Below are 13,567 nucleotides of genomic sequence, written 5' to 3'. Positions count from 1 at the left end.
CCTGAAATGGGTCTAAGCTGATTGTTGTAGCCTTATGTTTTTCAAGTGCTCTTATATTGATCACCCTTTGGGATACTAATCCAAAACCCCCTGTTTCCACCATTAGTTAAGACTGTTAGAACAAATCTAACATTTAGAGACAAAGTAAAAAATGAGGATGGCTAAACTTTATTCAGAGTCAGGTTGGAGAGCTTGGTCTTTTTAATGTGTCTAATAGGAAAAGTTCTTAAGAGTTTTATTTCTTGGATTTCTTTCAAATGCTTGTTGACACATGTTAATAGTTAAATACTATTTACTATGAATCTATAATTGTAAAGGGTCAATTTGCCCAGAGATAATGTTCTATTTATAAATTTTGCCTTTACAGCTGAATGAATAACTGTAAAGATTTTTAAGGGGAACAGTCTCCCATCTTAAATTACCCAACTCTGCTCTCCCAATCTTGAAGTGCCCTTTGCAATGGCTACTGCAAATCAGGAATTCAAAGAACAGAAATGTTATTTTACAAGTTTGTTGCTGTTTTTGTTTGTGTCTAAACTGGGTTACCGTCATTAGTGTTGCGTTACTTGTATGATTAATGTTTTAGGTGATAATTGCTATGTAACTAATGCTGTCATTGTGATTACCATGCAGGATTTGTGGGTCTGTCCTTTTATTTTTCTTTAGAACTGTAAAATTGAGTTTTAGAAAGGTAAATTACATAGAAAGTTCACAATTAGCATTTTGTAAATGAATTAGAGTACCTTATAGAGCAATCCTGTTTTGTTATTTTATTGATCACTTTTGTTGCCTTTGAAAATTCAGATTCCTAAATGACGTCATGCCCAGTAGGAGTAATTAAAGCTATCTGATGAGGGAATTTAGAAGTTGAAAAGGATGATTGTAATTGATCCTGATTCAATCCTATTACAGCTTTTTATAGTTTAAGCTCCAGAGAAGGCAAATTCCTGGTTGAGGCTTTATTTTACGGATGCCATTGTGTGTGCTTTGCTTTCTGGTCTTCAATTTCCTTTTTTTTTTCAATTTTCCCCCTTTTCTTCCTAGTAAATAATGAGCTGCCGCCTGAAATCCGGCTTGCCAGTGGTCAGCTAATGGGTGATGACCTGTCCCTCCTTACTACAGGAGAGCTGTCACCTTATATCAATGACCCAGCGTTGAAGCTTTACCAGTGTGCTGTTTGCAACAAATTCACCTCTGACAGTCTGGAGGCCTTGAATGTGCATGTGAGCAGTGAAAGATCTCTCCCTGAAGAGGAATGGAGAGCTGTAATTGGAGACATCTACCAGTGCAAGCTTTGTAACTACAACACTCAGCTAAAAGCCAACTTCCAGCTCCACTGCAAAACTGATAAACATATGCAAAAGTACCAACTGGTGGCACATATTAAAGAAGGGGGAAAAACCAATGAGTGGAGACTGAAGTGCATAGCAATTGGCAACCCAGTACATCTAAAGTGCAATGCTTGTGATTACTACACCAACAGCGTGGATAAATTACGCTTACACACCACCAATCACAGGCATGAGGCGGCCCTGCGGCTTTATAAGGTAAGCTAAAAATCAGCATGCTTGTTTTTAGTGTCAATTATAAGTCAAATTTAATACCACCCAATAAACTGTTGTAGGGGGAAAACAATGCAATAAACAGAAATGATAAGTATCCTAGTTCACCCAATCAAATTTCACCTTGAATTAGTTTAGTGCAGTAAAGATGATAAATAATCATTCCTGATACTGTTGTATTCAAGCTGTTTTTACAAAATTGGTTTTGATATGTTTAACATTCATTGTTACTGTTTAAGAAATATATTGTTTTCTTTTTTTTATGTGGGCTTGTTTCTTGTGTCATTTTTGTTTTTCTAAGATTTGTTTTGTGTGGTTGTTTAGTTTCTTAATAAGTAACAAGACTAGCAATGGGGTCTCGTGCAAGCTTAATAAGGATGTGGTGGGACTTGAAGTCCTAGCCACTACTTCATATATACTGTTTTCAATGTTACAGAGAGTGAGAATTGCAAAGTAAAAAGTATAAACAATCGGGACTAATTAGAAGTCATATGAGGATGCACTATATATGTTTGCATAGTTAATTCCTAAGTTTTTAAGAAATATGTTTATTACAGCTTTACGGAATATTGGAATATTATGGGCTTTATTCAGGCTTTGCTGTGTTAACAATGCACAAAGTCAAACTTATGATTTAGATGTGTATCCTACTGAAATGTGTCCTTCTCAGGATAGATGAATATTGTTTTTACTGACAGAATCACTGGAGAATCACCAACTGACTGTGTGCAGACAGTTTTAGTTTGATAACCATGAAAATAATTTTAAGGCATACTAAAGAACACTGAATGTTCATAAATAAGTGCTTTATGTCTTCATAATCAGGATATGTATATTTTTAAAATGATTGCCTTTTAGATTTTTTTTGTAATAGTTATTGCTCTTTGTCTTATCCAGTGACCCTGTTGAAAGGGTTTGCAAACTGACAAATATTATTTAATATTAATTTGAAGAATCCAGCTTAAAGCATACTGGCCTATTGGCCCATTCACAAATGCTAATCAAGTTAGACTCCTTAGTCTGAAGTTTCCCCTGTGGTTCCTCCCGCTGACCCATTTAGTCAATGTAGTACACAATAGTGTTGTGAGGAACCACAGCTTCTAGCAGGGAAAACCCGATTTCAATCATCAGGAAAAAATAGAATTGGATCAGGGGCTTTCCTACAGCGTAAAGTTGTAGCTAGCTGCCTTCTTAACAAGTATACATAAAGCTAATTTCCTATGTGCTTTTGTTGGAAGAGAGAGATCCTCTTTGTCAATTACCACCATCACTGGAACAGGAAAGAAGGAACTCTTGCAGTGGTCACAGACTACAGTAAAACATGACAGAAATTCCCAATAAATATATATATTTTTGGTTAAAGTTGTACTTCAACTGAGAACCATAGTGTAATATATGCTATATAAAGTCTGCAACTATGCTAGTCATAGGTTGTCTAAGGTACAGTAGGCCTGCCCACCTCTGCTAAGTAACTCTCCACTAGTAAAATGATTTGCTGTCAGTCTGGCCCCTGACGACTGCCTAATGTTGCCCTATTTACCAGCAAGTTCACCTCCTATGTACAATCAATAATCAATATTATTCATCATGCATGTCTGAACCCAGCACAGACATCACTTCATGTAGAAAATGATACACAAAAAAAAAAACTGCTGTCAACAATAAAGAGTGAGCTACGGCTCAACAGGACTGTCTTTCCGGTTATATCAGTTAATATATTTTCGCATGTTGCGGAAATCAAGCCACACTGGTATCACATAGATGGTTGGGATTCAAGTGTTCAATTAAAGAACAATTTAGAGATGTGCTAACACAAAGGCTAGTGCATTAGATGAGAATCAATAATTATGGTCCTGTCTGCTACAAATTTTCACTTGCATACATGAAAATAACACTGAGATGAATTATAGTGCAACCAGACCTTGCAGTAACAGAAAACTGAACATAGCCTAAAACTAAGCAGGATATTAAAAATATTAAAAGAGCAAGAGAAAGCAGAGTGAAAGGAAGGATGACTTTAACAAAGCTACTGCTGTGGCTTTACTGTCCAATCACAGAGCGTAGACAGGGAGGTGACCTTGCTGTGTTGTTTAACTGCTGTAAAGTAAAGGTTGGTTGCAAACCTTGCTCTTCTGTCTGTTAGGCCTGTGTCCAATAACAGAATTGTAGATGCAAATAAAATTGTTTGTAACACCCCCTGCTTTGGCTATGTGTGTTCATGATATAGTTAGCAGTTTGCCCAGACTTCAGCTTTACCAGCAGACTAGTGGTATTTTCAAGAGGTACTGCTGTGGTTAAGCGATGTAAACCAGCGGTTGCCAACCGGTGGTCAGAGCAAATTTTGGTGAGAAGGACCCTACTGGGGGGGATGGACCGGCCGCCGCCGCGGACCTTGCCCTCCGTACAGAACCCTGGCTCAGGGAAGTGGGCGGGTTGTCTCTGGACACAACCTGCCCAGTCTCCCATTGCAGGCTCAGATCTGCTATGGGAGAGTGGGTGGGTTCTGGCATCATTATGTCACTATGGGGGAGGTTTCTTCCCCTTTAAGTTACACCCAACTCCGGACGGCACATGCGCAGGGGTAATTTTAGTGGTCCGTGGGACAGAAAAGGTTGGCGACCACTGCTGTAAACCATTGTTCTATCAGTTTCAAGATACAGTTATTGAAACACATTGGTTTGTTTTTAATTTTATCCTTCACATCCTTTCACAAGCATTTGTTTTTAGTTGCATTGTTATGTTTTTTTTCTTCGTAGTTTTCATGCAGCATTTGACACTCCAACTGATTCCATAGATGATGTACATTGATAATACAAACTACAAAACGCTCCTCTTCAAGTGCATACATAAACACCTGCAAGCACCTGAAAGCAACTATGCAGTCACCACCTATATACCTTAAATAGCCACCTGGGAGCATTGGTGTAATCGCAAGTGGTGCGATTATCATCTGCTAGTCTGTAATCAGACTAGTCTGCTAATCTGTAATGTATTTGGCTGCATACTTGGTTCACTAAATTGTAAAACAAGAATAAATGTTACAAATAGTTAAAGCATTTTTTTGTGCCAATTAAATGCAAAATCCTTACACAAAGGCATTCAATGTTAGATACACCTCAGAGTAACACTCCATATTTTTTTCTCTAAGTTTGTTTTGAGTTATGACATGTTCCGGCAACCAATGGGTTACACTGCTCTTTAACCAGCTAGCATTGCTTCCTCTGCTTGCAGCCTGTAATCTGAGATGATGTGTAGGGGGAGCTAAAAAAATATTTAAGTTATTTTAACTTATACCCTTTACCTAAATGTCACCTTTGATTACATTGCCAAATAACTAATAGTTCATTATGCTCAAGTTGAGTTGCTTTTTAACTGTTTACTGTTACTGGACCATGTCATATTTGTATCTGTGATTCACAGATCTTAAAAGTAGCGAGTCAAAGTAGTAAAAGTAAAACAGTAGTAGAAGTTAAAAAAGAAACTATGATAAGAAAAATAGAGAAAAGATTTAAGGCAAGTTACTTGCAACAAATAGAGCCTATGCAAAAACTGGAAGAAACAACCTGATTGGTTACACATTTGTTTTATATTTATTTTGTCTTTTGTGGAAGTCTACTTTGTCATTTTGTATCCCAGTATGTGTCATTTTCTCCCAGTAAAGGATATATAAGGCTACGTTTTTTGTTGTTGGGGTCCTGTATTCAGTCAAATATATTATCAGCTCGGCATATATGCATAGACAGGTTACAGGCAAGCTTTTTTGAACATTTAATAAAGAACATTGGTGCACCTTTTTGGCTGTGTCTGCTATTCAGCAAAGTCGAATATTATATTTTTTACACACATGTATTTATTTTGGATGGGCTGCCAACACACCACGATGTAGCAAAAACCAGGACCTGACACAAGCTTTGAACAATGCATATTATGCCAGCAAATATTATATTGAGCATTGGGGTGCTATTCAGAATGAATGCCAATGCAATTCACCATGCTGTGTTTTAAATCACTTACACACAAAACATATGGGTATTGATACAGTCTTCAAGACCATGTGGTACAGTGGACTTCCCATGCTACAAAATATATCATGCAAACACTGTATAGTATTAACCAAAAAAGTATTTCTATTGCAAATATAGCCTTTGGCGCCTCCCTGTACTGTTGGTTTTTATTGTGTTTGCTTGTGGTCGTCTTGTCCTAAAGCTATGCAGAATATTTTTTAATAACATAGTACTTTCTGAGCTTTCAAAGGCCGGATAGTGAATCCTACCTTGAAAAATGTATCCAATTAAGACTACTGCAGAAATGTAATTTTGTAGCTCAAAAAAAATGTATTAACCATATTCTGCATTCCAGGAAAAATACTTACGTAGAGCTAGACATTAACTCTTTCGGAGCTAGAAAATGGGCAGGCTTGATTTATAGGCCGAGCTCCGTTATGTTGGAAGGTTCCTGCAAATACAGAAAACAGATTTAAACTTATTTTATGTGGCTGCCACTGTAATATGATTTTATAAAGCACTCATAAGGTTAGTATAGACTCGTTACATACCTAGCAGCATGCAGATTCATTGTCTTCCTACATTTATTTTCATGGACGCAGTTTCACGCTAGTGTTGCCAGCCTAATCTAAGCAGATAATCTGAAACAGACAGAACAGTTAAGTGCAGGAACTATAATGGGTTAATCTAGGTGGTAGGTGAAAGGTCAACTGAAAAGCATCATCTGCCCAGATGCTTAACATTAAAGTGATCTTTTTAATAAAAAATCTGTTTCACAGATGGCGTTTTTAATGCCTTTGGCAGTATTGGGGCAGTTTTAACATTAGACGTATGCTAGTAAAAATTATTTCTGTATTAGAGCAGAACAACACCTTTTGCTTTTATGTTCAGGGGTAGAAAGCATGTGGATAAGTTTTTCTGGCATGGAACCCAGAAGCCCAGAGCTGATGGCCTTTCCATATGGACTTAAATACCTGAATACCCGATGTCTGTTAGCAATGATGATTGAAAGAGCAAATAAATACCATACAGGCATTTTTAGTTTTTCTATTCAGTTTACAGTCAGCCCTGGACTTGTTCTTAGGAATGTGCTTTGTAAATCATTTAGTTTATAGTCTAGAGGTTCCATGGATAGAACACTACTGGCCTATTGGACTATACCTCTACCTTGCTACATGGATTTTTAGGAATGATGTAAGACATATGTGCTAGGCCACTTGACTGTGTAGCAACCAAAGGGAAATTGGTTTATGAAATATATTTAAACATCCTGTTCTCTAAGCTAATAAAACTCTTTAATAAAAGCAGTGATGACATAGCCATAAACTTGCTTTGCCCTGGAACGTGAGCTAAGCCTTGTTCTTGCTTGCAAAAGTGCTTCCGACTTCATTTTGTTAGGCATATCTATGATGTGACTCAAACAAAGATTAATAAAATACTGTATTGCTCTTTTTCTATTGTTATTGTGTCTTTTGTAAAAGGCTTTTTAAAGCATAAGGAGAATGGTAACGGGTGAGAACTGCAGTTAGGTTTTTATTGCTGTCTTTACCTCTTGTTTGGTAGCCAAGATAAGTAGCAAGAAAAAAAATCTACCCAAAGGGCACAGAAATGGCAGTAAAATCCTGGCAAATGCCCTCACTTCTCTAACATAATCTAATGGTTTTGCTTTGGCTGCTGTTGGGCTTTAACTTTGAAATATTCTTTGCTAAACCATGCATCAAAGGACAAGGAAAAATAGTGTTAGCTTCTAAGACAGGATAAGCCTTTCAAATACATAACTTGCCCAGAATTGCTTTGTGTTCAATATACTTTTTCAATTTTTCTTCTTATTGCAGTCACCATAGTTGATAAGTGACTATATCCTACATAAAGGAGGATTCTTAGAAAAATAGAGATTGTTTCAAGAAAAATTATGCCACTCCTATAATAATGTTGTATAAATAATCAAAGTTTTATTAGTGTCTATACCTTAATACTACAAGACACTATATGATGTCATTGCGGTCATGGAATTTCAGGTATCTCTTGCTTTCCCTTTTTTAATAGATGAATGCAAATAGGAAATACTGGGAGTTAAGAAAAAACTTTTCAGAAAGGTCTATGTGACTTGATCATAAAACGAAAAAAAATGTTTTTTGCTTGGCTCCCAATTGCTTGCACCAGTTACTTGACCACCCACACCACTGCCTTGGCTTTTAAGAAACCAGTGCTTGCGTGGCAGCAAGAGCCAGTGAACAGAATAGAACTGCTCACTGCTGCACCCATCTATTCTTTGTTAGGCTGCCACAGGCACAACTTAAGAGTGTGAGGAAACAGTACCCGCAACCTCACCGCTAATCTGAACATGTGCTTACTGATCTATATATATTGGAGCCCGCAGTGAATTTCATAATTATGATGCAATCATATAAATATAAATATGGCATGATCATGTTCTAAGCCCAATAACTGCAAGGTTTATCAGCCTATATAAATGTGCCATAAACAAGTCTAAATTATCCCCAGATAGGGTTCCATTAAAAGTAACCCAAAACCCGATGCTGTGCAGAGTTGAATACTGACTGAAAAGCATTTAAACTCCTTTAGGACAATTTTATTATAAGAGTGCATATTCCATCCTCTTTTTTTGATACAACATAATTTATACCTTTAACTCAATAAAATGGAAATACCAAGTTATATATTCAGCAAACGAAAGCTTAAGTCAATTAAGGGAGGGAAAAAAAATCATCATGAAATATATATTACATATGCTGTATCATTATTGTTCTCAGCCCCCAATTAGTTAGGGATGTTCACACAGAAGAAATATTATCACACGCATTAAGCAATAGAGCAAACAGTGCAATACAAGCAGGAGAGGTTTGAGAGGAATTGATTGATGGTGTAATCTTGGGTCACTTAAGGCCAGCAATTTTCATGGTCAGCTTACTAGCTTTTATTTGATGCAAGAAATTTAAATTCCATGCAGCATCTGTTTTTCAGATGTGTGTGATGTTACTTCCATTAAGTATACCAAGCTGATGCCAGAGCAACTGAATTGTCATATATATTCAGTATAAACTTTGAGGTAGTAGGTTTTTTCCTAATTTTTATGTTCTTTTATAATCATCATTGAGCATTTGTACATTCTTATATGTCTTATCCTTGGTAGCTAACCAAGTCACTGTCTTCTTTTACTGTGTCTGCATTTTACATATATAATTTAGAGGATTTTATTCTTCTTCCTACTAATATTTGCAAATAATATGTACTTAATTGTGCATCAAAGCCAATGTACACCCATTTCAAAGCATTGCATCACCTCAAGGTACTGATTAAGGTATACAAAGGTGTACACATTCATATGCACTATATGCTTGCTGCACTAATATGAACATCCACGGTCACCGCAAAGGCATCAACTTATAGCTTCTGACTTTGGCAGTGATCATCTGAAAAACCAATACAGAAAAATGTACAGATACATCTCCCTCCATCCTTTAAAAATTATATAATATATATAAAAATATATAGGCTTATTAGTTTGGAATTAATGCAGACTTGTAGCTTGTTCCATTAAGCCTCTGCCAACATTATCATTTAAAATAAAAATATATTCCAGATATGTATGGTTGCAATTATTGACCTGTCATTGTCCCATTATGATGGTAAGAGAGGTCAGGAGACTGTGCAGGCCTTATTTGCATAAAAATCATTGTGAGAATGGAAATTGGAATAGGTCTCTACAGCTAAGCAACCACAGCATGTTTTGCCTAATGGTATTCAAATAATTTGTTTAGATGGAATAAAAAAAAATCTATGCGCAGAGGTAAACAAAAATGTTATTTTCTGTATTTCTAACACACAGGACCTGGTAAGCATATTTAAAGGAACTATAGCAGCAATTTTAAATGAAAGTTACATGTCATTTAAAGTCATATTGCCTTGGTTAGAGGCTACTAACAAAGTACTTTAGTTATTGAAGCAAACTAGTTAGGCATTACTTGGAAGAGGTAACTTGCTGGGTTCCTTCTACTGCAGTGCATACAATGACATTTGTTTAAGGTCATAGATAATGCAGCTCTGTCCTTCTGTAATTTATTTTTAAGATTTCTAACTGATCAGCTTTTTGATGCACATGCAAGGTACAATAAAAGCAATGGATGTGGATTTGCCACATCCCAGCACACTATACTGTTCCAAAACTGGAAGGACTCCCGACCTTACTTGAAGGTTTTATGATAATTTGGAAAACCTTACCCTGACCTAGCACCAATTGTTCTATTTACTATGGGAAGGAACCTTTCTCTGCTCATGCACACATCTGTTCATCAGCCCTTCATCAGCTGAGCTGGAAATGGGATCTCAGCCATGTTGAATCAGACAGTTCTAGCTATATCATAGTCACATATTTCACTTTCATTAGCTTTTGGAGAGTGACGATTCATGACCAATTTTACTAGTTCTATAGCAGTGTAAGAAGTGAGGGACATAAAAAAAGGCAGCTTACTTTTTGGTTAGTTTAATAAACCAAAATTTTCTATTTGTCGCTTATTTTTGAATGGACTGTATGCTGAAATAGTGAACATGTTTTAGCAACCCACCTGACTTGAATGACCTTGATCTTCTGGTTAACACACATGGGATATTTCTGTCTGGTTCTTTTATTTATTCTTTTTTTTTTATCATGAAATAAGAGGCAATGGAACTTTGTCAAAAAATCAAGTTTTTCCATATCAAACATTAGACACTGTGCATAGTGTTTTTTTATAATAATTTAAAATTATATAAAACTAAATAAAACAAACCTTGAGAGACATAAAAAAAGTTTAATGAGAACTGCCATACAAATAATTTGGAATTTTAACATGCAGTTAGCCACCTGTCATCCCTGACCCACTGCAGAATGGGGTCATGCCACATTTATTTACATGCATACTAATACAAAAATCTTTGTAAAAACACACTGAGGTCCTGGCACTCCATATGCATCACTTCCCAATTATTTGTTTTCATGATTAAGCAGCAACTCCATAAAACACCGGCTTTATAATAGCGCATGGCTGCAAATTGCAGGTTGTTAGCCAAACCTGGGTGTTACAAGCGCCCATAAAAAGCAAAGCTGTCAATTATGTGCACAGACATAAGCCCAATTGCACAGATAAGATGCATGCTGTAGAATGATGCACAGCATGTTCAGCCATCACAGGATGCTGATGACATGGAAATCATTCTTGCTTCACTGCTGGGAGTTTGCATATCATCAATCCCTGTCTAAAGCTGATAGCTATTACTGGGCTGCCTCTTTATAGGGGCACTTAAAAATAAAAGAATTCAAAAGGCTGGCATTTGTTCAAAAGGGAGCCTTGCCCCTATGTCAAAAGTTTTTGCTTTTGTGATGAGGTGATAGCTTACATGTTTATTAGTATTGTTCTAGTTTTTCATGTTAATAGAAAGTAATATATACAATCAACATAGATGTGTGTTAAAGCAAATGCAGGTGCTTTTTAACCTTTGGGCCTCTTCAAAAAAAAAAAAAGTCACACTGCCTAAAACTTAAACTATAGATTGATTTTTTGCTGCTTTTTTGGCCATAAATGTTGCTGATAATTATGCAGATCTATCCATGTTTATCAATCTATCATAAATCCCTCTATCTACTCTGCCAGCCAACAGAAAATAATTTATTTGTTTTTTTTAAGTAGCGGTGATGGTATTATAATAAAAAAAAAACACATCATTAGACACAAGATAATATAAATTTGATTCAATAGTACATTTTTGCTGATTGATGTTGGTGACACCACATCATAATGGACCGGTTACAAGTCGAGTCCTGATCACAACAGGTCCCACCTAAAACACACAAGAACTTTCTGCTCTTTCTTTTCTCCTATTTCCCATGAAATGTGACCTGACCATTTATTTGGCATGTTAAGTTTAAAAATTATTGTTGACAAAATGGTAAAACAATGCAGTCACAATATCTCATCTGCACTATCCTATATGTGCCTTATTCTGCATTTGCAACACTATTATTGATAGATCATGTCTATCAAGGTCAATCATTAATTTAAGTGTCTGTAATCTGAATGTATCTTGGACAGGCTGTCTGGAACTGACAGTAAACTAGCACTATAATTACATACTCTATTTTACAAATGCTTACTGCAGAAGAGAGAATAAAAACATATTTTAAAAAAAATATCTATTTTTAAAGGAGAAGTCCACTAAATTCTTGGTGGAAGGAAATATATTCATGTACATAGTGCATCTTTATCTTCCTCACTCCCAACATGAATCCCCACCTTGGTTCTACATCAAATAAGGGCTTATAATTCATTCTCTCTATACATACAATTGATATTTTAAACAATATTTAAATTTACACATATAAGTAAAAAAAAAAGTAAAAAACATGATCGCATAACCTCACTAAATAAAATCTGCAGTTTTTATTTCTGATAGTTTGTGTAGTTTAATGAGTTGGCGGGGTAGGCATTTTCCTTTAATGTATATCATATGGTCACTGCATAAAAAGACGATTACCTGGAGCCACAGATGCACATTCAGCTACCTAGCAGTTCACCGTCTGCACTAATTATTATTAGTTTTGCTCTAGTAAACTTTGTTGTAGTCTGTCTACAGATGCATACACTTAAGTTGCAATCAGTGTCATTAGCACATCATAACGTTTCTATCCCCTCTTAAAAATGACTAGTGGGTGCTCTGTTTGAAAGGAGTAAGTATGATGGGGAAGATTAAAATAAAAGAAAGCTCTCCTACATCTGGTTTTACTTCACATGAAAATTAGTTTTCAAACAAACAAAAGGCTGTAGACAACCGAACGTGAATTCAACAAGCTGGTTCAATTGTGGCTTACTTAAGTAAATCCAGGGTGCAGCAGTTGTATATAAACAGATGCAATGGATGTGCCTGTGGGTACCAACAGACTGGGAAACCGGGAAGAAGCAGCAATTACATGGACTATAAAACCAAGATACTCTAGATGGTAAAATAGCCGTCAACTGTACTTAGAACAGTTGCTGACTTTAAAGATTTGTCCTCGGCAAGAAAGTGTCGTTGACTACGTCAACCAGAAAATGTCTGTTTTTAGTAAATTTGAAATAAATATTTACTCTTTATCTCTAGATTGTAAAGATGCCATGATGCAGTGTAGCAGCAATGCGTACTTAGAAATACTGAGGTCTGAGTTATTCAATATACATATCAAAGCTTGGAGAAGTGCAAGCTTCAGGGATTGACAGGTTCAGTAAAACTGTAGGAATAACTTTTGGTGAACCTGAAGGTGTGCAGTGCCTGAGTATTGTCCCTCTATCAGTGGAATCCACATTGAACTTTCCTTTTTAGAGCTTCAGTACAGCCCCTGTCTAGGAAGAAGATTTAGGAGGGAGTTTGAGGTTCTTGTGTTAGGTTGGAGAACTATTTCCATATCCACTTATGCCATACCCCAACAGATTTTACTATAAAAAAAAAGTATTTGCACCTTGTATCAATCCCAAGGCTTATATTTTATTTTATGTACCAGGCACCACCACATATTTATGAAAGCCAATAGGAATAGGTTTAGTACACTTGCTTTCCATGTTGCAAGGAATGTTAGATTTTTATTTCTTTTCCTCCTTAGTTACCAGATATAGCATTATATTTCTGAGTCCTGTGTGTACTGCAGGATGCTTGCTCTGAGTTTTTTTTTTTTTTTTTTGAACTGTCTATCTGCAGGTGAAATATGAAATTCAGACTGGCAGAAAAATAAAAACAGCCTCCTTACTTGCATCCCTATTGATTATAATACGAGGCAGACTACTGTACATAATTACTAGACCTACTTCTCGAATGCCTGGAAGATCTCATGTCATAATACCCAATATTAATAACCAGATGTGATCTTCTTCCTGCCCCCAGGTCAGGCTTGCTGACCAGGTCAGGCTGTTAGTCTGTGTGCACGGTCTGTGAAGACAATTTAAAATGACAGGTATGAAAAGAGGAGTAGGGCGT

The 13,567-nt window shown here is 36.3% G+C and overlaps 1 protein-coding gene across 3 annotated transcripts in view; it reads left to right on the top strand.

Moving 5' to 3' along the window:
• ZFHX4 (zinc finger homeobox 4) overlaps positions 1-13,567 on the top strand; it is a 136,004-nt gene that overhangs the window by 27,471 nt on the left and 94,966 nt on the right. For all 3 annotated transcript variants that reach the window (XM_072411033.1, XM_072411031.1, XM_072411032.1), the window contains exon 3: positions 1,045-1,547. In XM_072411033.1, the coding sequence (XP_072267134.1) occupies positions 1,045-1,547 (503 nt within the window). The remainder of the gene's footprint in view (positions 1-1,044; positions 1,548-13,567) is intronic.

Source organism: Pyxicephalus adspersus, chromosome 5, assembly GCF_032062135.1.
Source record: "Pyxicephalus adspersus chromosome 5, UCB_Pads_2.0, whole genome shotgun sequence".
Classification (NCBI taxonomy): domain Eukaryota; kingdom Metazoa; phylum Chordata; class Amphibia; order Anura; family Pyxicephalidae; genus Pyxicephalus; species Pyxicephalus adspersus.
Note: the sequence above shows the minus strand (reverse complement) of the source record. Positions and strands in the feature narration are given on the sequence as shown.